This window comes from Pleurodeles waltl, chromosome 6, assembly GCF_031143425.1.
Source record: "Pleurodeles waltl isolate 20211129_DDA chromosome 6, aPleWal1.hap1.20221129, whole genome shotgun sequence".
In the NCBI taxonomy this organism is placed as follows: domain Eukaryota; kingdom Metazoa; phylum Chordata; class Amphibia; order Caudata; family Salamandridae; genus Pleurodeles; species Pleurodeles waltl.
Genome location: NC_090445.1, coordinates 1,381,898,490 through 1,381,925,099, shown reverse-complemented (window position 1 = coordinate 1,381,925,099; position 26,610 = coordinate 1,381,898,490). Strand labels below are relative to the sequence as shown.

General features: G+C 42.4%; 1 protein-coding gene across 3 annotated transcripts in view; it reads right to left on the bottom strand.

Moving 5' to 3' along the window:
* The window catches only part of ZBTB40 (zinc finger and BTB domain containing 40), a 295,060-nt gene that overhangs the window by 117,845 nt on the left and 150,605 nt on the right, over positions 1-26,610 (bottom strand). For all 3 annotated transcript variants that reach the window (XM_069240709.1, XM_069240706.1, XM_069240708.1), the window contains exons 13-14: positions 23,393-23,599; positions 17,168-17,332 (exon numbers count right to left, since the gene is read on the bottom strand). In XM_069240709.1, the coding sequence (XP_069096810.1) occupies positions 17,168-17,332; positions 23,393-23,599 (372 nt within the window). The remainder of the gene's footprint in view (positions 1-17,167; positions 17,333-23,392; positions 23,600-26,610) is intronic.

Here is a 26,610-nt window from a genome sequence, read left to right as displayed (position 1 = left end):
GTGGAGGTTCACGGTTGTCTTGCTCATGTGAGCAAAATGTATGTTAGCAATGCTTGCCTGAGTTTCTAAACCAGATATAGAAGGAGGGGGAGAGGTGGAGAAGTATAGGCAAATATCCCTAACCAGCATTGCTCTTGGACTAAGGTGTGGGAACCTGGATGCTGAGTGTGGGTGTTTTGCATTTTCTTTTGTTGCGAATAGGTCTATATTTGGAAATCCCCACTTTTGAAAGTAGGGTAGTAATTCTTGAGGGTGGAGTTCCTGCTTATGGACTTGTTGCCACATACTGCAGATGAGGTCGGCAAAATTATTGTGCGTTCTTGCGGTGTTCGCTAACAGGCAAATGTTGTGGCGAAGGGCCCAGTGCCAAACTGTCTGTGAGAGACAACTGTAGAGAATGTGCGCCCCTGTTTTTGCACATAATACATCGCTGTCATGTTGCCTTTGCATATGAGAGCTACTTTGTTGATGAGATTAACCATGAATGCTTTGAGTGCTAGTTGGACAGCTAGCAACTCCAGATAAAGTTTGATGTGTGTGATCCCAAAGACCTTGAACTGTAAGGTCCTGGAGATGAGCACCTTACCCAGTCTGAGAGGTGTCCGTTGTCAGAATGATCTGTGGAACAGGGTATAGGAAAGGCCGCCACTTTAAAAGATTGGTTTCATTCCAACAATGCAGTCAGCAATAGGTGCGGCTGTCTACACTATGTCATCTGTGCCGGAGACCATTGGTATGAAAGACATTCCTGCAATGGACGCATGTGAAGATGGGAATGTGGTACGATGGCAATGCAGGAAGTCATAATTCCTAGAAGTCTTATCACACATTTAACTGTGACTGGGTGATAGGGACAAAAATGAGAGAGTTGAGTCTAAAAACTTTGTATTCTTGCTGAAGTTGGGTAGGCTATTCCTAACTGTGTGCTGAGAATGGCCCCTAGATAGGGTTGCATTTGAAGTGGATTTAGGTGTGACTTTTGAAAATTGATTGTGAAGTCTAGCTGATGAAGCAAATCTATTGTGACTTGAGTGTGATGCAAACATTGATTGAGGGTACTAGCTTTGATGAACCAGTCGTCTAGGTATGGGAGGACGCTGAATTTTCTGCCTGCGCAAGTGAGATCCGACAACTGCGAGGCATTTTGTGAGCACTCTTGGTGCTGTTGTGACTCCAAAGTGGAGCACTTTGAATTGGTAGTGTTGTCCTGCTATCACAAATCTGAGGTATTTGCGATGTGTGGGTGTATAGAAATGTGAAAGAAGGCGTCCTTTAAATCTAGCGCAAATAAAAAATGGCCTTGTTGAAGCTGTGGCATTACATCTTGAAGCATGATCAAGTGAAAATGTTCTGATGTAATGTAATGGTTTAAAGGCCAGTGATTCAGGATAGGTCTTAAGGAGCCACCCCTCTTGGGTATGAGAAAGTATAGAGAAGATACTCCTGTTCCACGATGTCACAGAGCAACTGGCTATATAGCTCCTTTGGCTAGTAAAGCCTGCGCTTCCAGTTTGAGGGGAGTGACATGTTCCTGTGAAAGTCTGTGGGTGCAGGGGAAATGTTTGGAGGGGTGGAATTGAGCTTCAGACAGTAACCACGTTGGATAACATCCAACACCCATGGGTCTGTTGTAATATTTTGACTGTGTTGGAGAAAGAGCTGAAGTCATCCTCCTCAGGTGCCTGATAATAGGAGGGAAAGTGAAGTGAGTCACTGCTTGGGAGCAGTGGAGAGCTTCTAGGGGAGGTTGTTTTCCCCCATACTCTATTGTTGTTTCCTCTTTAGGAAACCTTATGAAATCCTTTATGGGAGGATGAATAGGGTTGGCCTTTTAGGTAGGATAATGAAGTCTCTGGAGTTTGGAGTGCTCCGATGGACTTGGTCACTGCATTATCCTTCTTCAAAAGGTGCTCTTTGTCGAATGGTATGTTTAAGATTGTTTGCTGTAGCTCCTGCTTAAAACCGGAAATGAGTAGCCTGCATGACTGCGTAAGAGGACACTAGTGCTCTTGCTGCTGTGTCCGCTGCGCCCAACTCACAGCGAATAGAATTGCTAGAAATTAATTGACCTTCACTAACAATCTCTTGTCCCCTTTTTCTGTGCTCCTCTGGGAGGTACTGGAGAAGCTGCTCTATTTCATTCCAGTGGGCACGATCGTAAATAGCAAGCAGCCCTTGTGTACTGGTGATACATCAATGGTTAGCTTCCTAAGCAGCAACACACTTGCCAGAAGCATCAATTAGCTGGCTCTCCTTGTCAGGAGACAGAGCATCATGAGCAGCTTGTGAGTTGGCTCATTTCCTGGTGTTAGATACCTCCAAAGAATCTGCAGGTATCTGACCTTTAATAAAAACTGGATCAGACGGGGAAGCCTTATAATTCTTTTCAACACACCGAGTGAATGTGCATGCTCTAGAAGAGTCCAAGATATCTTCCCCGTGCCTCATCATGCCTTTAAGCATGGTCAGATATTGTGTGGTCCTGTGAGATGTTGTGAGTGTCTAAAACAGAAAGTCATCCTTGATTGGTTCTTTGTGAAAGGGCACCTGATGGTATGTGAGTGCCCCACCAAAAATGTCCCGAAGAAGTATTATCGTATGGTGGAGATGGTCTAGCTGGATAGACATCCGTTTCAGTGTCTAAATCTGCGTCAACATCGTACTGCAACCATGGGTCTGTGTCAAAAGGCATATATGATTGGTGTTGAGGTAGGCAATAATATTTTTGGTGCCCAAACAGCTGGTGTCAAGTGGGAAGCAGAAGCTTTTGTTGTCGAGGCTGACAGTGTTAGGCTCAGTATCAAAGTGGAAGGCTTAATTTTGCTTTTCGGAGCGGAGCTCGATGGCAGTGCGCCCGAATGAGATTTGTGGTGCCTGCCATGGCCCAAAGGCAGTGACAGCCCTATAGCTGTCGCTTCTGCGCTGGAGGACTTTTGCAATCAGAGCAGGGGGACTTTTACTCACAATAGGTTGAGCAGGAGGAATCTGTTGCATTTCGAGGACTGTTTGCCTCCGAGTCCAAATCCTCAATTGAGAAGTCCTCTTCCTCTACAGCTGAGGCCGCTTGAAGTTCCTGTTACTGGTCAGACATGGTATCTTGGAGTCTGGAAATATCTGGAGTAACCTCGATTTTGTGCCTCGCAGTTTTCAACAATGGGATCTCTGATCTCACAGGGTCTTTTTCGATTGGAAAGACTGTCAGGCCTTGCAGTCCTCCTCTCTATGTTCCGGTGACAGGCAGAGGTTACAGACCTAGTCGGTCCAGAGGAACTTTGCATGGCACTTCGGGCAAAAAGGAAAGGAGTCTGTTCTATTAGAGTTTCCTTCTTGTGAAGATGGAAGACAGAAAAAATGGATGCCTGAAGGGCCTCTATCAAAACGTGTCGATCCAACAGAGTTTCTTCAGTTCTGGAACGCAGAAGAAAGGAAATACGCATTCGATGAACACCACCAACAAACTAGGAAGGTTTCCCAAACAGAAGAGGCCTAAAGACGGTCTTAAACCGGAGTTTGGTGAAAACACAACTAGACCCCAAGACAGAAGAAAACTATCTAACAATGGAGTCAATGCCCATGCACATTGCCAGCAAGAGGAGGAGTCACTTCACCCCAAAAGACTTTTAGAAGAAAAACAACTTGCAAACTTCCGGACACAACTCTAGACGGTGAAATTATGCAGAGAATGTGTATCTACGGCCACATATGCCATCAAACATGCTTTTTTTAATGTACAAAATGCACAGTACAAGATGTTACCAAATCATATTTTCCATTTGTGATTCGGTATTTGTAAGGCACGTGGTTAGGGCGTCCCTTTCAAATACCGAATCAGTACAGTATATGTTACTGTTTTGTGACCGAATTTCAGTTGCAAAACAGTAATATTTTACCAGCAGTTTAAAAGTGGTGCTAACCCATTTGCAAAGGGGATGGGGTCCCCAAGAGACCCCTTCACCTTTAAGAATGTAAATAATATTATTTTTTAAAGAGCAGACAAAGAACCACTGCCTGCTCTTACAAAATAAAACTGCAAAGTTTTATTTTTAAACGCATCCCATTTTCTTTTAAGAAAAAGGGCTGCATAAAAAAAATAAAAAATAAAATAAAAAAAAGATTGCTTTGTTAAAAAGCAATCGCAGACATGGTAGTCTACTGGCCTCAGCTGCGATCCCTAATGAGTCGCAAACTGCGCATATTAATATGCATGAGGAAGGTCTATTTGGGACCCATTAGGAATTATAATGAAACTCAAAAGACTTTCATATATTAGGAATATCCTAATTGCGATTCAGAAAGAATCGCATTTAGAAAATTGGTATTCTTAATATTAGAACATCTGGCCCTCGGTTTCTTTGGGAAAACCTTCAAAGATCTACACAAATGACCCCTTACAGAAATCAGAATTTCGTCTAGATTTCAGAAATGTATGGCTTTGTGGGATCCACCATGGGATTCATACCCGTTTCCACTACAAATTAGAAGGAGGTTGAAAGCACTAAAAATAAGAGAAATGGGCTATCTCCAAGTAAAATGCCAAAAATGTGGTTTTCCGAATCAAGTCTGCCTGTTTCTGAGGAAGAAGGTGATTTTAGCACAGCAAACCTTTTGTTGATGCCATTTGCAAGAAAAAAAACAGACGCTTTCTTCTATGTAGTTTTTTTTTCTTCTTTTTTTCTAAATTTGGCAAGGTTATGTGGAAAAAAGTTATGGAAGCCTAAGGGTTAAAGCATATAGCAAGAGAGAAGATTTTTTTTTCATTCCATTCAGCTCTGTTTTGGTGTCCATCCTTCAATCATGCTAAGCTCCTAAGGACAGAGAGGACTCTACACATTCAATTTTTTTATCTTTAATCCTCCAGCTGAATGTACTTTTGGCTGTACAATATGCTATTATTTTGTATTAACCCCAAAGTTAAGTCATTATATGGTACTCATTCAGACTGTCAAGGGTGAGTTGGAGGCCAAGCAGAGTTAAGCCAGGGAAGATAATCTTATCTGTGTACTCTAGCAAGGCACATGCTGGATCCCCAACATAGCTTAGAAATTCCTACTGCATGTAAACAAATTGCCAGTGTATAAATTAAACAGAAGTGGGACGAACACACAACCCTGCTTCAGGCCGTGACTGGTGCTTATTTTGTTAATCACTCTTGTGCTGTAGCCCACCTTGGCCAATATCCAGATGTTTAATAGCCCTAAGTAGAGAGTTCATAATCCCCCCAATGTTTACTTTCTCCCACATCTGACCCTGGTCGACCATGTCAACTGCTGAAATGATATTCACACAAAGAGGACAAGAAATACATTCTAGTATCAAACCAGACTGGTTAAAAAAACACAAATATTTTTGAAAAAACGGCCCTCACCCACAACTTGTGGCATGCTTCATCAAAGGGCCCTGCTAACACTCCAAAATATGAATCCCCTTTGGAGTGGGTCAGTAAGGGTGGGGGAATTTATAAGCACAATAAACGAGACCAACAATCATGGAAGGAAAAAGTAGAACACCTAACCAACGACTTATCTGTATCACTACTTTTAACACATTTTCTAACTGAGTTAAAGGGCTTATAAATAAGAACTGGCGAATGCTTAATAGTGATGGTCTAAAGATAGAGAGACCTATGTTTTCCTTTAAGAAAAGTGCAAATCTCCGGAATCTCCTAATACACACCCGTCCAACACAGAAATCAACAAACATTCCACGAACACAAGCTAATTTTTTATCTGTGGTTGGACACACTAAATGTGGAGCTTGCAGTGTTGTCACCTCACAAGAAATACAAAGACGATCAATGTGGGTTTGGAAAAACCTTGGGTGCAGACAAAACACACCAATTGTAACACGGAGAATATCATTTATGGGATATGGTGTCCCTGAGGACTTCTCTATATAGGAATGACCACTCGAAAGTCAAAAACTAGAATTATGGAACACAGAAGCAACATCAGATGTAGGAAAACAAATACAAAAATGACGGCACATTACTTTGAGAAGGCCCATGGACCAGATGACATGGCATGGACCATACTTGATAAACCAACCCCCAAAAATAATGGGATTAATATAGGAGACTTTTTATTCTACCATGAACAACGTTGGATCTATCGCACTAAGAGCAACAGTCAGGGACTGAACGATGATGTACAATGGTTACAACTACTCAATCAATAACTTCCAGTATCAGTACTACCTGACAAAATAAGATATATTGATGAAGGTTCAATAAGCCTACGTGAAAAGAGAAGCAATCATTAGGTTCTTTGAGGTCTCCCTATCTTCTGTGCCAATGACACAATTCCCCCCCACCCCTTCCCCACTTCCAGAAGGGGTGGATTGATGTTTATAACCAATTAATCCCTTTCAAAATATTGTAAAATATATTATTTTCCTAATTACTATCCCATTCAAAGATGAATGCCTTTCCTTGTATTGAAGCCTAGGTTGTTCTAATAGTCTGTCTCCCCTCTCCATATTTTATGCCTACCCCTTCCCAGTCACCCCTTCTGCGGTATAGCATCATGAAGATTCAGGCACTTCCTGAGCCTTGGTTGGTATTGAGTTTTCCGATCCCACCCAAGATGGCCGCCATCTAAAAGATAGGTGCCGGTTCAGTTTTTCTGGTATGACGACAATTTTGTCACACCCGGAAGTATTCTTCTGGAAGCGACCGGCTCCGCGTTCTTGCTTCCACGCGGAATCGGGGAGAGACGTCCAGTGGCAGCACCGGATCCATGACGAAGTAAGGAGGGGGACTGTGGGCCTCAATAAGCGGGACGCTTACCATTTCGCCCGAAGTATACTTACATTCACCCGTCAGTCGGGTTCACTGGCATGTCAGAGTGTACTATTAGAACATGGGCAGTTCTAATTTGAACATTTAGGGTCGGCGGGCCGAATCATACTCTTTCTGATTCACAAGATGTAACCATCGGAAAGACGGGTGCGGGTTATGATAGAACTATTAAACGTCTGTATCATTAAGTTGGCAATATTAACGGGCTGGCGGGCGGAAACATTCAACCACAGCATTATTAGACATATTCTAATAGGAGATTATTCATAATCTAGAACTATCTGTTTGAAAAAACCTGAAGGATAAAAACTACTATATGGTATATACAGTGATTTTCAAATATTAAATTTATGATGATTTATCCTCATGCAGTGTGTGACTACAGGGTGGTGCTCCCACCCGGCTCTGATGAAAACGGGCATTAATGAAATTCGGTAAGTGTATACACACCAGCCTTCTTTTCTTGTTTATGGACCTGGGTATACCACATGGGTGTATACATATCGATGATAATTTAATCAACATGGGTGGATTAAGATAGGTGTTATTCCTTTCACAAGGTATTGAAATAATAATCAGGGAATTTTTTTAAGCACAAGTTTAATAACTTTTTCCCTACACACAAAAGGTGAAGGCTTGGGGACAACTATCAGATACCACACCTCACTGAATTGTGGGCATCATTCTTATTTCTCCCCACAGATTACTGAGTGTGCTAACAAATGACAGTGTATCTAGCGGCACAAATCAATTAGCCTCCTGATCAAAGGGCAGGTAGGGCCTTTTTTATAATACGGGGACAGGGCGAAGGTCCTGAAGAAGGCCGCATGACCCAAGCTGGCATTGTGAATAGGCCGAAACATGTTGACCCTCCTCAGAGATTGGGGTGTACAGGTAACTAACTCCTGATAACACGACCAACAACATTTTTTAATCCTGTCCAGGCTGAACCAGAATAATATAGGACAAGTAGTCAGCCTGAGTCAGTTTTACCTTTCTTTCTGTTGTTCATCTTCAGTCCCTGTGCCATGATTGTTGGTCTTGTCTATTGTGCTTATATGTTCCCCTACCCTTACTGCTCCACTCCAAAGGCGATTCATATTTTGGAGTGTGTTAGCAGGGCCCTATGATGAAGCATGCTACAAGTTGTGGGTGAGGGCCGTTTTTTCAAAAATATTTTTGTTTTTTGAACCAGTCTGGTTTGATACTAGACTGTATTTCTTGTCTTCTTTGTGCGAATATTATTGGTTAAGGGAGGTCGGACAGGAATTTCCTCTCACCCCTTCATAGTGTTTTGATGAACTGCTGAAATGATGTCCGGGAAACACCTATTTGAGAGTTTTTAAATATCAGCTGAGATAATGTGTTTAACAATACTATATTATTGGTGGTTTCATAACCTTTTCTAAATCCTACCTGAAAACTGTCAATACCATGGCCTTCTCCACTCAGTCCTCTAGATCTTCTAAAAGTACCATAACTCTTTAGAGTCCATACTTAGCTGGGTGAATGTCTGAAAATATTACGGGTCAGTCTTATCACATTATAAAAAGATAGGGGAAGGGACTAAGATAATGCTCTCCATTTAAAAAAAAAAAAAAAAAAAAAAAAAAAAAAAAAAAAAGGATAGTGGGTAGGCAGAGGGTGTTTGGCTAACATGGATGGGGTTATAGGTATTCCTGAAGCTGGTTTAGAACTATGTAAAACCTTCACAATCTCTGCTTCTGAAAATGTTCCTAGAGAAAATATTCACTTATTAGGGTTGGTAGTACTTTCCATTAAACACTATGATAGGAAGGGGGGTGTTCAAAGGTTGCAGACATCCCTTTTTTACTATTTCAATTTCAGTGAGGAAAATGGTATTCAGCTGTTCACATAGTGCATGGGTAAGAAAGGAGATTAGTGGCCTCCAGTGTGGGATTCAGTGCAGATGAGACCAACTTAAAAAGATTACTTGAAAACTCCCCCGCTTTTGCTATGTATTATTTTGTATTTTCTCCTCTGACTCAGCTTGACTATTTACCTAATTTCTAAGGTGTACTGAGGGATAAAAGAAACTGCCTTTTCTGGAGTTACCAAAGGTGGTCTGTTTGGAAACAAATCATGGAAGATACTTTTTTTTTTAAAGCAAATTATTTTTTCAGTGCATGGGATGCCTTTGCTAGTAATGATAGTTTCAAGATGAGAGAGATGATTCTACATGGTCTATTTTGTATAAGAGAGCTATGACCTTTTTAACATGAGTTCCTTTATGTTTAGCGTAGTAACTTGCTGAACTAAATGTTGGACAAGAATGTTAATCAGACAATGATCTGACAATATATACAGGTTCCACCTTATTGATGTTACATACAATGAGTATTTTATGCGTAGATCCTCTCATATTAAAATAAATACTTTGGAGAAGCTATTAAGGCTGCTGCTGACAGCTCTAGCTTAGTTTCTAGTTTCAGAGTCAATTAAACCTCTAAGATCAAATCTGAATAATTCATCTTGAGAGTGCTGATGAACAAGTACCTTACCTTCAGTAACACTCTTTGTGGTGGATATTCTAACCCAGATTCCTTGCCTTTAGAATGTCCCCAGATGCCAGAGCTGAGCGCCATCTGCTCTTGTGTGCCAGCAGCATCACTGTTTGGCACCCAATGAGGCTATGCTTTCCAGGAAGTGACAAAGCAGAGACGCCAATTGCACCACCCTTGGGCATGGAAGTCAGTTTGTTCTGTCTTTCTCCTTCTGTTTCATGAGAGGTGGAGGGTAGAACAAACTGCCTGAGACAGCATGCTGGATTACTAACTTGGGACTTTTTTTTTTTTAGATAATCAAGAGGCCGCTCCACAGAATGGGGGTGGAGGGAGTTGAATAATCTGTGATTAGACATAGATACTTCTAATTGCAGATTCATCACCATTAGAATAGATGCAATATCAGTCACTGCCAACGGTGGATCTGTGGAGTTTACTTAAACTGAAAGGCATGCAGAAGTGAACTTCTAGGACGTGACAGGCAAGGCAGTACATTTTCAGGAACATATGCACCAATGCCCACGTCACAGCCTGGCAGATGTCTAGAACAAGTACACCTTTGTCAAATATGATGTATGAGCCTTGGCCCTGGTGGAATGGGCTATCAGGGCTTCAGGTGACTGTCCCACGGTCACCAAATTGCAGACTTTGATGCAGAAAAGTATCCAACTTGACGGGGTACTCTTTTATGCTGTCTTGCCTTTCTTTGCACCAAAAAAAAACAACTAATTAATTGCTGATCATTTACTCGATGGTCCTTTGTACAGACAATGTAAAAAAGCATCACTATCCTAAGGATTAGGCAGTGGAGCCTCTTTTAAGGCGTGATGAGTTGGAAAATTCTGGCAGAGTGATCAACTGGACAAGGTGGAAGAAAGTTACAGGGCCTTGGCACCAATTTGTCTACAAAGAGAGTGGTGTAGGGCAATTGCACTGTGATTGTCTGCAGTTGCCTTATGCAGTGTGCTGACAACTTTGCAATTAGGGAGACCTTTTTAAGTGTCAGAAGTACAAGCTTGAGAAATATCAAGATTAAGTTCAGATCCCATTGAGGCATAAAAAATATTTTGGGATAAACATGCAACTCAAGTGTTTAATAAAACGCATCAATACTGGTGACCCAAACAAAGAAGGTTGGTCAAACCAATACAGAAAGGCCGAAAAGGTCAATAAGCAACCTTTCATAGGGTCTTGGCCATCGAAAGAACGAACAAAAGAACATCTGAAAGTTTGGCTTGCAAGAGGTTGTTTTTTTTTTATTGGGCACACTCCAGGCAAAAAAATGTGTCCCAATGCCCATGGATAGATGCTTTGCCGCAAGGATGACTACCACCTCAGACAACAAGTCAAACATATTTAGCTACCACTGCTTAATCTCCATGCGTGATGGTGTAAGTTATGGAGACTTGGATGTAGAACTCTGCTCTAATGCCGAGAGAGTAGAGCCTCATAATTTTAGACTACAAATGCTCAGGAGCGCTGGGTACCTCACACTTCTGCCCCAGTCCGGGGTGATAAAAATAACTTGGCCCAGTGTGTCATGATCTTCCTCAAATCTTGAGGCAGACGAGGTAGTGGTTTAAATATGTACAATAGTTCTTGTACTAATTCCAGCTGGAACGTGTCTCCTAGCAAGTGCCTTGGTTGAAACTCCAGCTAGCAGGAGTGTTTGACAGTGGTGAATAGATCTAGCTGGAGCATACTCCATTGTTTGAAGACACTCTACTGCACCTCGGATTGAAGCCTCCACTGGTGATCTGCCAGAAGACGCCTGCTCAGTTTGTCTGCTCTGGCATTCAGAGACCTTTCCCGGTGGGTGGCAACTAGGAAGAATTTCTGTTGGACCAGCTACATCCAGAGGTGTAGCACTTCCTGACACAATTCCCTGATGCCATTCCACCCTGCTTGCTGTAGTACCACATGGCAGTTGTGTTGTCCATGCAAGTTAAAAGATGCCATACAGTTTTCTCAGTCTAGAGCAGGCAGGATCTGAGCCCGAGTGAGCATTTTAAACCCGACCTTCCTCTGAAAAGCGTTTAAGAGGCAGCGGTCCAAAATATGCCTGAGGCCTCCATACTTCTTTGGAACATGAAAGTAGCGTGGGTAACATTCTTCTCGCTTTTCCAAGCATGTAACCCATTTGATGGCCCTCTTCGACTACAGAAGGTTGAATTCCTGGATCAGAATTTTGGCGTGATCCCCCAAAAGTATGGGAGGATTGCTGCCCCTGCTGGTTTGAATGGCCTGTATGGGGCCACATCCACGGACTCCAAAGGACTGGATTAGTTGTTGTGGTTCAGGTTGGGGGGGGGGGTAGTTTTGTCAGTAAGCTACCTCCATGAAAAAGCCTTTAAATATTCTGTATTAGTGTGGAAATTGCTTAGCCGGTGTCAACAGCCCCAAAGATAGTACAGTGGTGTGACTATCCTTGAATTGTTCTAGCGACAAATCAGACTTTTCTTCAAATAGCCTGGAGCCATTGAAGGGCATGTCCATTAAGGATGTTTGCACGTCTACAGAAAAACCCATTTGATCCAATCCAGAAACGCCTTCTAAACATAATACAGGCACTAATAGCTCTATTGTTGCAATCTGTGGTGTCGAGATCAGCTCAGAGCACATACTTGACAGAGTCTAATTATGTATTAGTTGGGCAAGTGAGACTGTGAAGACCTCCAGAACTGCCTGCAAAATGTCACTGGCCAAGTCCCATAGTGCCTGGGTGTACCTCCCCAGAAGGCCAACAGCATAAGTCATCAAAGTGCTGGACTCCCCACAGAAAACATTCTCTTTCTGAAAGTTTTAATTCTTTTGTAACTGCTATCCAAAGAGTTGGTCAGAAAGGAATATGTATTACCCTAGCTTGTTGAAGCCTGAACAATTAGGCTCTCCGCTGTTAGTTAGGAACTCTGGATTTCCAAGGCCTGGTCAATACTGCCTAGCCACTGGTCAACTGCCGGGCACTAGCATGGCTTAGGCCAGACAGAAAAAGGTCTTCATTAAATGACAATCATAGTGAAACTGAAGCTACGATACACATTTTAATCTCTGGCTAATGCAGTTCTAGGGCTTCAGCTGCCTTCCCAACCACCACTGCAAATAAAGCACTTTCTTCTGTCAGTGTGCCAGGTGGCAAGTGTAGCTCTGTTTTAGGAAATATGTCTATCCCAATGACACTTTGTAAGCCTACATACAACGAATCCTCAGTATGAGGAGGGAACACCTGTCCCCCTCCTAGTCATCTTCGGTCTCTTGAGGAATATTGGGTGCCTCTTGCACTGAGCCTGTATCAGAACAAAAGAAAAATTGGTTAAACCTTTCTAATTTCGTGACATAAGCATGAATCATGCAGATGCCATTTCGGGGTTAGAGATCAAGGTTGGCATTGGATCACTAATTAGCATGGCGTACTCATCTTAGTGTTAGGTATCCCTTTGACTACTACCCTGTACTCCCCTAAATGCCCCTAAAACGAGTATTTAGGGGTCCGCCAACACCAAGCCCACAGATTCGACTTCCTAGGAACTGAAAAAGGGCACAGAAGAGACAACGCTGCAACCTTCACAGAAACTGGCACCAAACCCTACCTTGCTGCTTGCTCCTTATAAATGGCAACGATCCAATTCCTCCTGCGGCTGTGCATCCTCCCCAACACTTGAGGGAAGAGCCACCCCCTGCATCTGCGGGCACTAATTGCATCTGCCCAGTTCACTGTGTTGCTGGCCTTCAGTTCCACCAACGGAGCACTGCATGAAGAGGAGGACTTTGAAGCTCTAGGTCAGCCCCAACTCTGTGCGGAGTTTTGAGACGAAAAATCCTCCAGGATCCTGCTGCACCAATACCCTGAGCACCAGGGCATTTGCACCAGCCGAGCCTTGTTTTGCCTCCACACCGGACCCAACCATCTTGGAATCCTTACTGCACGTCGAGGGACATCAGCGCAGCCAAGACCTACGACAAGAGTGGCCCTGCTGTTTTGTTTTTCGCCCTTCTGCAGATCAACTGACAGTGAGAGCCTCAAACGCAAGTGGCCAGCCAGCTAACATCCTCTACACCCAAGCCCCATAGGCCGGGTCCATGACGTCTGACTGTGTCCCCTTGGCCAATAGGTACCCACAAGTTGAGCCCCTCTTTGAGTTTCTCTGAACGTGTCACCAAGTCCCTCATTGCAGCCTTTGTTTCAGGTTCCCATTGACTTTAATGGCAAGGCACTCGAGGATAGCATTCCGACCAGCACCTCGGCGCCTGAACACACCAGGGCAGGTAAAGTGAAATTGCTGGTGGTACCAAAGGGCCCCTCCTAACTCCGCCTGCACAGACCTGTTTGCTATGTGTGTTTTACTCCTGTAGGATAACAATGTAGTGTTTAAGGGGCATGCCTCATAACTATATTTTGAGCTATATTTCTATTTGCCAAAGACAATATCTTTGCTTGTTACTCTAAAGATCATGGTGTCTACATTCCTATGAAATAACTGCTTTATTTTTATAAATCGGTCTCAGATATCTTATCGAGTGTGTAAACCATTTATTGACTGTGTGTGTACAACAAATGCTTAACACTCCCCTCTGACAATCCTAAACTACTCACCCACGCTACCACAAACAGAGCACCTGGGATAATTAAAGTAATCCCTGTAAACCAACCAGGGTTATGCAGACTTTTTACATAGTGTAGATGGGTACCACTACATAATAAAAAGCCAGCTTCCTGCAAAGACCAAGTTGATGATGTGGCCACAGAGCTTGGACTACCATGTTGTTGACATGTGCCGCCCACCCAACAACTGATGAGTCCAAGGAGACGATCACCTTCGCAACCAGATCTGGGAAGGGCCTGCCCACAGCAGACTGTCACTGTCCCACCACTCAAGAGAGTGATGGGTGCTGGCCCTTATCAACACCAGATCTTCCCAGTGATCCTCCAGTTGTGACCATGGATCTGAAAGACACTATTGGAATGGACACATGTGGAACCTTGAGTGAGGGATTGTGACTATGCATGAGGCCTTCATATCCAAGAGGGACATTGCAGTTGAACTGTGAGAGGATGAAATAGTTTAAAAAAAAAAAAAGCAGGCAGACGCTGCTTAAATCCGGCTATCCTTTGGGTGTTCAGGCAAGCTTTGGCAAAGACTGCATTTATGACTGACCCCAGAAGGGTTGAAACTGAAGTGGCTCGAGGAGGGACCTGATGGCTTTGACTGTAAACTTCAAGCTGTGTAGAAGAGAGATTATGGCTTTGGAGTGGGCTAGGCAGTCTTTTCTGCTTGCACTATTGTTGAGTCAGTTGTCTAGGTAGGAGAAGGCATGAGTGGCACCCCTTCTGAAATCGGCATATACCACTGCTAAAAAACTGATGAAAATCTTTTGGGTCGAGCGTGACTTTGAAGGGTAACACTTTGAACTAGTAGTGCTGTTCACTTACTTTGAAGCGCAGACAGGGGAGTTGAGCCGGATGGATTGGGTTTTGAAAATAGGCATTCCTCAAGGCTAGTGTGAAAATGAGGTTCGAGGCAATAGCAATGCTAGATGATGGAAAGAACTCACCAGATCAGTTGTGATCTCCCAGCAGGGAAGAAATCTCTAGACTGTCCCCCTGACATGTCTTGTATAATCAGGGAGTGCGAAGAAAGTCAGTTCTCAGAAGGGTCTCTGCCCCGAACTTTAGAACTGTTCTCTCTGAAGAAGCCCTTCATGTAACCTCTAAGCCTTGTTGGTGGTAACTTTGTTGTTGTTGTTGATAGGATGTGGTTGATTATGAAGAAGCAGTCTTAGAGTCACCCCTTGTTTGTTGCACCCGGAGAAAGAACTTGAAGGGCACCCATGGCCTTGGACGTGTCAGTGTTCTTTATGTTTTTCCAACATCTCATTAACCTGCAAGCCAATAGGTGTTCCACATAGAAGGGAAGGTTGATAAATTGCTGTTGGACCTTCTGCTTGAAGCCAAACACATGCAGCCAGGAGCAGCAATAGAGGATGACAGAGGTATTCACTCCCATGGCAGCTGTATCAGCTGAAATCAAGGCACACCTGATAGTGGCGCTGGAAACGACTATCCCATTCTATACTATCCCCCCACTTTTCCAGTACTGGTAAGGGAGATGTTGGAGTAGGACCTCCATCTCTAACCACTGTGCCCTGTCGTAGCAAGACAGGAGGCCTATAGAATTAGTGATCCACTAGTGTGTGACAGCACCAACCGTTACCCTTTTGTCAAAAGCATCAAGACAGTTAACTCTCCTTGCCCATCTCAACTGTCAACGGCCTCAGAGTCGACAGTGTTTTCGGCGATGTTGGTTTTGGCCTCAAGTAAAGCATTGACTTTGAGACTTTGGGGCAGATACCAGGTCTTGGACTTGTAGGCCAAGGCTCCTGGCTGAATCCTGTCTCGTCTCCCACACCTTGCTTTAGTTCCGACCAGAGCTCGAGGGCAGTGGCGCGCCTGGGAGCAACAGTGGCTTATGCACTAGTCTAACCCCCACAGCCACTTATATGCCTTACAAGAGGTTTTGGTGTCAACCGTACCCACACATCTCGGCCTGGTCTTCAGATGAGGTTTAGTAACAAAAGAGGTAGATGGATGTCCGCGGACGACTCTTCCTCCTCTTCCTGTATGGAGCCAGATTTTATGGTTTTGGGACTGGGTTGGTGGGCCTGTAGATCAGGTGACAAACCAAATTATTCTTCTGTGCAAAGTGGGTCACCTTGCCCAAGATGTCCAGTACTTCTTGTTGTGGGCCGACCATCTGTCTCTCTGATGTCAAAGGGTCTTGGTCCTGAAGGCCAAGCAAGGGTCACAGCCGGTCTTGCTGTGCTCTGGAGAGAGGCTCAGGTTACAAACAGCGTGGAGGTCAACCTAAGGGTACTTTGAGCGGCACTGAGGGCAACTTTTGAAATGAGTCCATTTTATTACTTTCTGCATGACCTCATTCTCTGGCATCGGTAAGGAGGGTGTGTTGTCCTGAATAGAGGGGGCACCTTGAGGGCTGCTAGGCCCAGTTGTTTGACAACGATGTCCTGGGCAGTTCAAGCAGAAAGATTTGAAGGATTGGTATGTCAAAAAGTCTTTAGTGTGGCAGGAAAGAAAGTCAACAAAAGTCAAGGGCCACAATGGTCAGGGTTAAACACATCAAGCCCAGGAGCAGTGTTGATACACGTCAGAACCTGATGGCGGAGAAAAACAATCATACAATGGCGTCAGTGCCCATATGTGTTTACGACCAGAGAAGTTGCCAAGACATTGTGAGTCAAAAGACTTCTCTGAAAAAACACAAGATGCAACAAACAATTCACTTACAGAATACAGAACACCATTGAAACATGCCCATAGACAAAACTGTGCCTCGAAAATGAACCATTATATAAAATGACTCCAATGGAAACATAAAAAATAAAAGAAATCACTGTTTCAATTCAGGCACTCTTAATACTTTTATATCACTCTAATCCATTACTATCTACATCATTTGCAAATGGAACACGTTCTGGTGAACAAGGCTATGCAGATTTCAAGCAGAGTAAAACAAGGACTAAGAGTGCCTGAATAGTTATGAACTTCCTTTTCCTTTGCAGGCTGACCAGACATCATAATTATTTCTCAAATGTGGAAAGTTTGATAAAGTTACAAACCTGAACATCAACATCCAAAGGTTCCTAGAAAATTATAGCTTTAAACACTTACTTTTAACAATTCCTAAAAATGCAGTAGAAACATGAATACAAAAGTTGTGATACTGTGCTATACACCTTCTTTTTCCTCTAGTAGTGAAGTTACACAGCACATATTTACTATGGACCCTGGACCCTGCTATGGTCAGTTATGCTATAAGATGACATTACTTACTGTGGAATGTGCGCAAGTGAACAGAAAGGCCATTGGCTTGGCTAAACCCTTTACCGCATTCTCTGCAGACATATGGCTTGTCACCAGTGTGAGTTCTCACATGCCGTGTCAGCTCGATCGACTGAGCAAAGACAGCATCGCAGTATTGGCAAGCATACATCTTCCCTGCAAAATGATATTCACACGATTAAAAAGCAGAAAAAAAATGTGCCTGTATTAAACAACATGATACCAAATGAAATGACAAGTGTCTAATTCACATCAGGATTTCATAGAACAGGGACCCTTTAAATTGAAAGATGACACAAACACAAGTAGGCTGATGGAAACATGTGGGATAAAAATACTTTTTCTCATTCACTAATCTATGGTTTATTGGTATGGTACTGTGGAATTTATTGTACCTGAAAACAACCCACTGTCTCTACTGTTTATGTACAAAGACATTATGGTAATCATTATGACCCTGGCGGTCAGAGGTGGTGGTTTCCGAAGACCGCCACATTATGAGTGTGGCGGGTTGGCCTCTGCCAACCCGCCACATCTCCACTCATACCTCCATGGCATCTCTGACCTGGTGGTCCACAGAAGACCGCCGGGGGTATGAGGAGCCCACTTTCCACCAGGGTTTCCGTGGCGGTAGCACTGTCACGAAAACCCTGGCGGAAAGGCTACTTGTGACATGGAATTTCTTCCCTTTCACCAGTAGATGACTCCCCCCCAGCAAGCACACTACCCCCCTCTTCCAGGTACAGTGCTCCCCCCCCTTCCAGGTACAGCACCCCCCTCTCCCAACCACCCCTCCAGGTACAGCACACCCCCTTACCCACATACATGCACACTCACACTGACACCCACATGCACCACGCATACACTCATTCACCTACACCTACATACACACATTTACTCACACGCATCCATACTCGCATTCACCTAGGCACTCATACATGCATTCAACCACCCATACACACACCCATCCATATATGCATACACACACCCACCCATACACGGAGACACCCACTCACACATGCACACGCACACACAACACCCCCCTCCACCACTATAAAAAACCCGTTACTTTAAAGGGATAATTGTACTTCAAATTCTCCCCTCTCACCTTTATGTATTGAGACGCAACTATGCTTCTCTAGATAGCTATTAAACCCCAGCTGTGCAAAGGTCGTACTGCATGTATGCATCACATGCCATGTTCTTCACATGGGCAACTGACACCCCAACTCAGTTCCCCGTTATGCAAACTAAAGGTTACACAATGGACAATGATTAGAAGGCTAGGATGTTGCATGGTGATGATAAATGTATTAAAAATAACAAGAGCATTCTAAACCCCGTTACCTTCTGTTAGAGTACACTGTCCTTGAGTGACCACATCCTCCTCCCAAAAAGAGCACTCAGTTAGAACTTAGATCCTAACATGAAAACAAACCAGTCTCCCTTGATACTGAACCCTAAACCAGAAGCATTTTACATGGCTAAGACTGCACTTTTTTCAGCAAAGCAGCAGATATATGATGCAGATCTCCCTCTGATATAGCTACAGCTGAGCAGCTGCTTGGAGTGATTAGATTGTGTATACAGAACTAAGCTACTACAGGCAGGTACTGCCAGGACCACTTGATTTTGCCCTAGCTTACACCCACCCATTCCTGGGGTTGGCCAGGCATTTCTGGGAAAGGATGACACTAAGGCATTTGGGGAGGACACAGGAAGGTGCTAAACTGTGACAATAGCCATGTTCTCTTTCCCACCTGCTCCTTATCTGTTTTGATTCAGAATATATAACAAATGTGACTGAAGGAAGGGCCATGTGTGGACTGTTAGGACAAGGAGCACAAAAGAAGAAGGTGCTTCTGTTATTTTAGGTTGAAATGTATTTCTGGTGGAAGGCAGGTACCTCTGGGATCCTAGAAGAATATTACCGGCCAGTCATGTTTTTTGCTAATTGGCCACAATGATGCATACCACAACTATTCAAGGCACAAAATTGTGGTTCTGTGATGCTGAGCACAAAGATTTGCACATATGGATCACAGGTATTGGCCAAAACCGTCAAGTGCTTTGTGAATATGGGACATCCACATATCCTTTACCATAACACACATTTACACCTGCAACTAACAGGGGAAAACAGGATAATGATATACGGTCTGGAATTTCTGGACATTCTGAACCCTCTTTGGCTTATTGATAGCAACCCTAGGGTCCCACAACTACAATACAATACATGATATGGAGCAAAATGTTCATAAAGTTACTCCAGTGACTAGATTTGAAATCTGTGGCCAAAACATTTTTATGACATTTCAACTATTTAACTAGGTTCTGTGTGGAGAATTACTTACTCCTGCAAGAATGTTTAAAGGTACCATAATGGCCTGTGGGTATGTTCCCATTATTTATAAGACACAAGCTACTTAGGGAATCCTGTTTCAACACTGCTCCTAATTTATTTTACATTCAACAAATTCCTCCATGCTTATAAAAAATGTAACAGTGTCACAGGTGGTGACTCAATATTCTGTATATAACTGAAACCAAGTCTATCATTATCTCCTATCTTATCTTTTAAGGTCGAAGGATACCAGACAGCACAGCTGTCTGATTTTCTAAAGACATCTTGGGGGCATTTGAAAAGCTTCCCTGGGAGTTCCTCCCATTGCCAACCATTGGCTTTGTGGTTTGTAACTCACATTTGCCTGCTTTCTATTTGCTGGCTTTATTTGTTTTAGGCTGTCCAGCTAGAGTTCACCCCTCCTTATTCACTGTATCCTTCAGAGTGCTCCACTTCTGTAAACAGGTCTTTAAATCTTGTTCTTATCTTGTCACATTTCCTGTGCATTCAAAGACAGAGGTCAAATGTCAGGCTCTGTCTTCTATTAGAGCTGGGTGTTTACTGTTCTTTCTTTGACTTCAAAGAGAGAGGATTTATGCGTCAATACTGCTCTGAAAGGCTTTTTTTCCTAGCACTTAATGTTGGTCTATAATGAACTATACAGGCACTTCAGAATATATCAGAATTAGAAAAACATAAAAAGTGCATTTTCTGTAATTCCGAAGTGTGAAGGAAACAAATATTTATGTGATCAAAAAAAAAAAAAAACAATACAGTACATGATGCCATTTCCACAAATTATCATTTGTGTGTGGTATAGTTTAATCAGTAAAACTGTATGTCTGTGCAAATGTAATGATCACTTCAATTGAAAATGTTCTGTCTTAATGGCAGTGCCCTCCACTCCATGTATTCTCCACTTTACGCCACTGCACTCTGCACCACTCCACTCTAAGCCTCTTTATTCTACTGCAAACCATTTAATACCAAAACACTCTACGCCACTCTGCACCACTGAACCTTTCGCCAATGCACTCTACATCACTCCAGTCTAGGCCATCCCACTCTACTCTAAACCACTCCGCTCTAATCATCTCCAGTCTACACCACTCTACTCTATGCCACTCCACACTACTCTGCAATACTGCACTCTATGTCACTGCATCCTACCCTGCACCACTCCAACCCCCCGAACCACTCCACTCTATGCTACTTCACTATACTATGAAACAATCCACTCTACTGCACTTTATGCCACTCTACACTATTGCACTCTACATCACTCTATTCTACTCTTCACAACTCTAAAAACTCTAAAACAATTCCCTCTCTGCCACTAAACCTAATACCACTCTACTCTGCACCACTGCACTCTACGCAGCACCACTCTACTTTAGGCCAGTGCACTCTATGCCACTGCACTCTTCACCAGTGCACTCTACTCTGCACCAACCTATGCATATGCAGTTTGCTCTGTACCACTGCACACTACGCCACTCTAGTCTACCCTTTACCACTATTAGAGTGATTAATATGCCACTGCATTTTACGATGATGAGACACTCCACTCTACAACACTCCACACTACAATACTCTATGCGACCCTATGCTACTCCACACCACTCCCCTCTATGCTATAAACGTTTTGCCATGCTGAACACTATTTTACATCATGGCTAAAACACATTGGCAATGCCAACAGCTCTTCCATAGGAAAGACCGATTGGCTTTGCCAATGTTTGTTATTCTTTAGGTGCTAATATTTACCTAAAGAATAATTCTAAAAAAATAACATTACAGAATAAATAAAAATCGCTCTTTTGTTTGGCAAACACCTGAAATAGGTTCAGTTTGGCTTTGTCAGTAATCCATGTAATAAAACTAATGACAGTTCTTTCAACTTACTGGCAGTGTTAATAAATAACATGATCTTGCCTACAAAAAATCATCAAACGTTTGCAACTCAAAATATCCAATATTTTCTCATTTGATACTTGTGACACTATTTGTTTAGACGCACATTTTAGTTTTATGAATGATGTAATAATGCGATGTGTGTAGCCATAGCACGATTTTAAGGCTTAATTAACAAAAATGTATATTCAGAATTAGCTACTAATTATAGTTTAAGGCAATCAAACAATTCTGCTCTAATCGGCAAAGGAACTTAAAAGTAATAACACTGGTTTATATATTTAATAGGATACATTAAACAGAAGGTGAACAGTTCCTCTGTCAAAAGACTATAAACACATTGATAATGAACAAGGCCATTAAAAGTTCAGTCAGCATATAACTATGAACGGCATAGTCCTTACAGAGCTACCAGAGATTTCGATTTCTAGAATCTTATTCTATTAGAAAAAAACGCAAACACATTTTATAATTTATTTTTCAAGGCACTGATTTCCTAAGGTCAAGTCACAATTAACTCAGTATTTTAGCGACACAAACTGCTTTGTGGCCAGCAGGTCCCAAGAACTTAAGCAACATTAATATGTAGAGGCACTAGTCTTTTTGTGACTCTGTACAAATGGCAGTGAAAAGAAGATGGAGGTTCTCTGCGGCAAGGAAACTACCATAATTGCATTTTAATTTCCATATAAGTCAACATTTTTTAAAGCAGCAGCCAAAGGAAATGTTGGCAGTCACGGAATAGCACTGGAGGGAGCATGCAGCGGTCCTCTCAACTGAACTCTCCTCCCTTCAATGTCCCCAGCCGCCATTCCCAAGACAGAAACTTTCACTCCTGGACAGATATCACTTTGAGAATCTTCCTCCACTCTCTTTCAGGTCTTGGTAACTGATGACTCGTTTGCAACTACAACAGTAATTACAAATTATTGATACATTGCACACTAACTATCACAGGTGACCACATATGCCCCGTACACCCTTCCCTTTCCTTTGCAACAGTGTGGGTCACAAAGTGTGTTTGAGAGTCACAAGGATGTTTCCGGCAAGTTAAGTACGCTCTGTACGTTTTGACCTGCATTTTTGCAGTTGCAAAGTATGTGATTTGAGTAAAATAAAAATGCTTAATGCACCACACCTATATTCGCTAAGTTGGCAATATCAACAATGCAAATTATAAAGCACACTGTGCTGGGTCCTCCATTTAGAGAAAATTGTGCTAACATCCTAAGCATGAAAATCTCTTTAATACCATGAAAATTGGCGTGTGAGGATTGCATTAGCACTTTTTATTTCACCCACAATTTTCGATTGTGGTCTAATGAAATGGGGACACTGACTGGGATCAAAAGAACGATCAAACAAAGCAGAAAGAGGTAGACGTTTTAATGTTTTCGTCCTAACATTTAAAGTTATTTTTATAGCTGTATGCTTGCATTTACGCTTTTTGCAAAGTTGTTCATTTTTATGTATTCACCAAAAAAAACCACTAAGTTCTTGCACATGGATACAATGAAAAACGTTATACACACAGTTATGATCTAGTTAGAGTGCACTTAAGCTTTTTAGGTTTTAGCCAAAAAGTTAAATACGTTTATCCGGATTAATGCCTTCTTCTAAACTTCTAGAAAATACAAAGAAGTTCCTTTCAGGTTTATTGAAAATGTCTTAGTATCCATTACGTTACTACCTTAACTTTTTGACATGAAAATGACTCAAATTCATCCTGATCATCTAAATCAGAATTTGGAAATATTCTCTTCAAAACAACTCTCTGAATTCATAAGTGTAATTTCACACTACAATGAGTTTTATGACTCTCGCCCAAAGTGTTCAAATTTTAAGGCAGGAATCCAATAGTTAGGATTTTACCTTATTTTACTACTTTTTTGTTTTTTAACCAAAATGGCAGCGTTCTCTCAAATGAACTGTCACAACAGCTTTCAGCGAGGGCTTACCTTCAGAATGTTTCTTTTTAGTGTGGTAGGCAAGGGCTGCAGCCTGAGTAAAGGTCATCTGGCAGTGTTTACACATATAGGGGCGCTCTCCTGTGTGGAGACGTTGATGATTTTTAAGCGTGGAGTTGGCAGCAAACTTGGCTCCGCAGTCGCTACAAGAGAACGGCTTCTCATCAAAGTGTTCTGTCCGTTTATGGTATTGCATCCCTAGGGAAACAGGTTATTCAAGCTTGAGAAAAGAGGAGCCGTGCAAGACCAAACTCTAAAATAATGCAAAATACTTTAACATGGCAGGCAGGAGGATGCAACAGGATACCCCTCTCCCAAAAATTCAAAACAAAACAATTCTAGCCAAAAGCAAACACTATGTTTAAATTAGCATAAATTATTACTATTAACCTGTTCACTAGAAAAGGATTACTTGGAATTAAAACCTATTTTGTGATGATTCTGTGCACAAATTCTCATGTTGATTGAAGTTCTAAGAGCCTGTATTTCACTGCTGTAACAGTACAAAGCATATGCTCCATTGATAAAAATGTTTTTAATGCATCGACCGTCCCCTTAAATTCATTCTTTCAATAATGCTGTAAAATGTAATCAAACATATTTCAATAAAAACAAACAAGAGCATATTTAAAAAAAATAAAGAGCAGTAAAAGTATATTGCTAACATGCAAATCTAACCATCATATGCATTTCCCCTTTGAACACAATTAAACAAAATACTATTTGAAACTCAGTTTTACAGATCTATTTTAAAGAAGGAAATAAAGAATTCGATAACTGCTGTCTACATTGTGGTAAAGTGAAAGAAAACATGAGCAGCTGGTTTCAAATGCTGGTGACGTGATCATAAGGTGGAAGAAAATGCACTGAAAGAAAATAAATTACTAATCTGTAACTGCAGTTGTCCAGTATTGGAATCTTTCATAGATCCACATGCTTAAATCATTCCCCGTCGTCGAGTTGGGAGTCTCTGGTACTGCAATGTCACGTATAGTGATTGAAGGCCTTAGGTCCTTCACTTTAGTAGCATTTCCTAATCTATTTGAAAAAAGAGACCAAACATAGGTTTCAGCCAATCAGGCTGCTTTGCCCTCTAGAACACTCCTGTGCGAAGCTCCAGTCCCTCAGATTTTCGAAAGCACGAGTGCTGGAGAACAAAAGACAGACAGAGAGAATGGTGAGCCTCTCAGGGGAGGTGGGAGGGTTACATGTGAATCTACAAAATATTCCAATACTGGAGAACTACAGTTACAGGTAAGTAACTTATTTTCTTACTCCAGTATTTGAACTTTCATATATAGTCACATGCTTGAATCAGAGTAGCAAGCAGCAGTGAGGCATACTGTAATGTTAAGTATACACAAACCAATCATTACCATAGGTAACTATCTTTGTTTAAAAAATAATTTGAATCTTACTTAAACGGCAAGTGACGCATATAATCGAATGTTGTTATGACAAAGTAATATTAGATAAGCATTAAACAATATGCAGAACTAATACAGGGATGGTGGGAAGAAAATAGAAAAAGCTCACCAATACAGGAACAGATGTCTCAGTACCGCTTCACCCACTGCATCATCCCCTGAGGTGCTGCATCTAGGCAGTAGTGCTTCGTAAAGGTGTGCATGTTCTTCCAGATGGCTGCTCTGCAAATGTTCTGAGGAGGCACACCAATGAACAGTGTTGTTGAGGTCGCAACAGCTCTAGTTGAATGAGAATATGTTGGTGTCTGTAAAGGTTTTCCTGCTGTGCAGTGGAAAAAATGAATTGTACTAGATATCCACCTAGCAAAAGCCTGTTTGGAGACAGGGTGACCCTTTCTTGGAGCACTAAATGGCACGATAAACTAGTTAGATTTTCTAAAATCCTTGGTCCTGTCCAGATAACATTTGAGGCATCCATTTGATGTCGAAAGAGTGAAGAACTTGCTCTGCAGGTGTGGTAGGGATCAGAAAGAACGATTTCAAAATGACTGGTTGACTGATGTAAAAGTCCGAAGAGACTTTGAGGATAAACTTTGGATTTGTCCTTCCTTAAACTGTAGAAATGGGTCCTGTATGGTAAGGGCTAGCTGAGGAAAGAGCCACAAGAAGAGCAACCTTCCATGAAAGGAACTTTAAATCCCCCCAACAAACAGGTTCAAATGGATGCTTCATCAACCGTGACAAAACGGTGTTCATCTGCCTCAATGAAGGAAATGGTCTGACTGGTGGGAGACTCGAAAAAGACCTTTGAGGAATTGTTTTATAATTCTAGCAGACCATAAAGAGAGTAACTTGTCCAACCATCTGTATCATGATATCACAGCTAAGTGTACCTTGATCGAAGCATGAGCCAATTACGATCTAGCCAAGTGTAGTAGATATGGGAGGATCTGTTCTGGCAATGACGATAGTGGATGAACGTAAGCTTGTTGGCACCATACACAAAATCTTTTCCACTTAAGATGGTAGGTTTTGTTTGTTCTCTCCGCTCTGGCGAGTATATCTCCTCAGTCAGGAGAAAAGTCTAAGTGGTTGAATTGTGTTCAGGAGCCAAGACAACAACTGAAGAGATGGAGGATCTGGATGTAACACTTGACCCTTGTTCATTGCCAAGAGGAAAGGTGTTGATTGCAATGGAATATGGGGGCTCTCTGAGAGGAGAAGCAGCTCCATAAACCAATGCTGGCGGGGCCATGCCAGGGCTATCAGGAGTATCCTGCACCGCTCAGTCTTGATCTTCAATAGAACTCTTGGAATGAGGGGAATGGGTGGAAAACCATAAGCATATATTCCTGACCATGCCATTAAAAATGCAATCCCCTATGATCCGGGACGGCGATCTCGAATTGCAAAGAATCATCATTTGGTATCCTTGGGAGTTGCAAATAGGTTGAGGCTTGCTTTACCCGACCAAGAGAATACCTGATCTATTGATTCCTGATCTAACTCCCACTTGTGGTTGGGTGGGGTTTGTGGGGTCAGGTTAATATTGTTTTTAGGGCAGGTGGGGGGTCAGGGTAGTTATGTTTTTAGGGAGGGTGGGGGGTGACATGCTAGAACCACGCATGCCGTTCCCCACACCTGCCTTTACTAGGCATTCTTTTACAATGAAAATCATTGTAAAGGAATGCGTGTTAAAGGCATTCGTGGTAACAACGCAGTCGTTGTTCCTATCACGTTGTTCAGGCATGCGTTGTTCACGCATTAGTTGTTCCATCACAC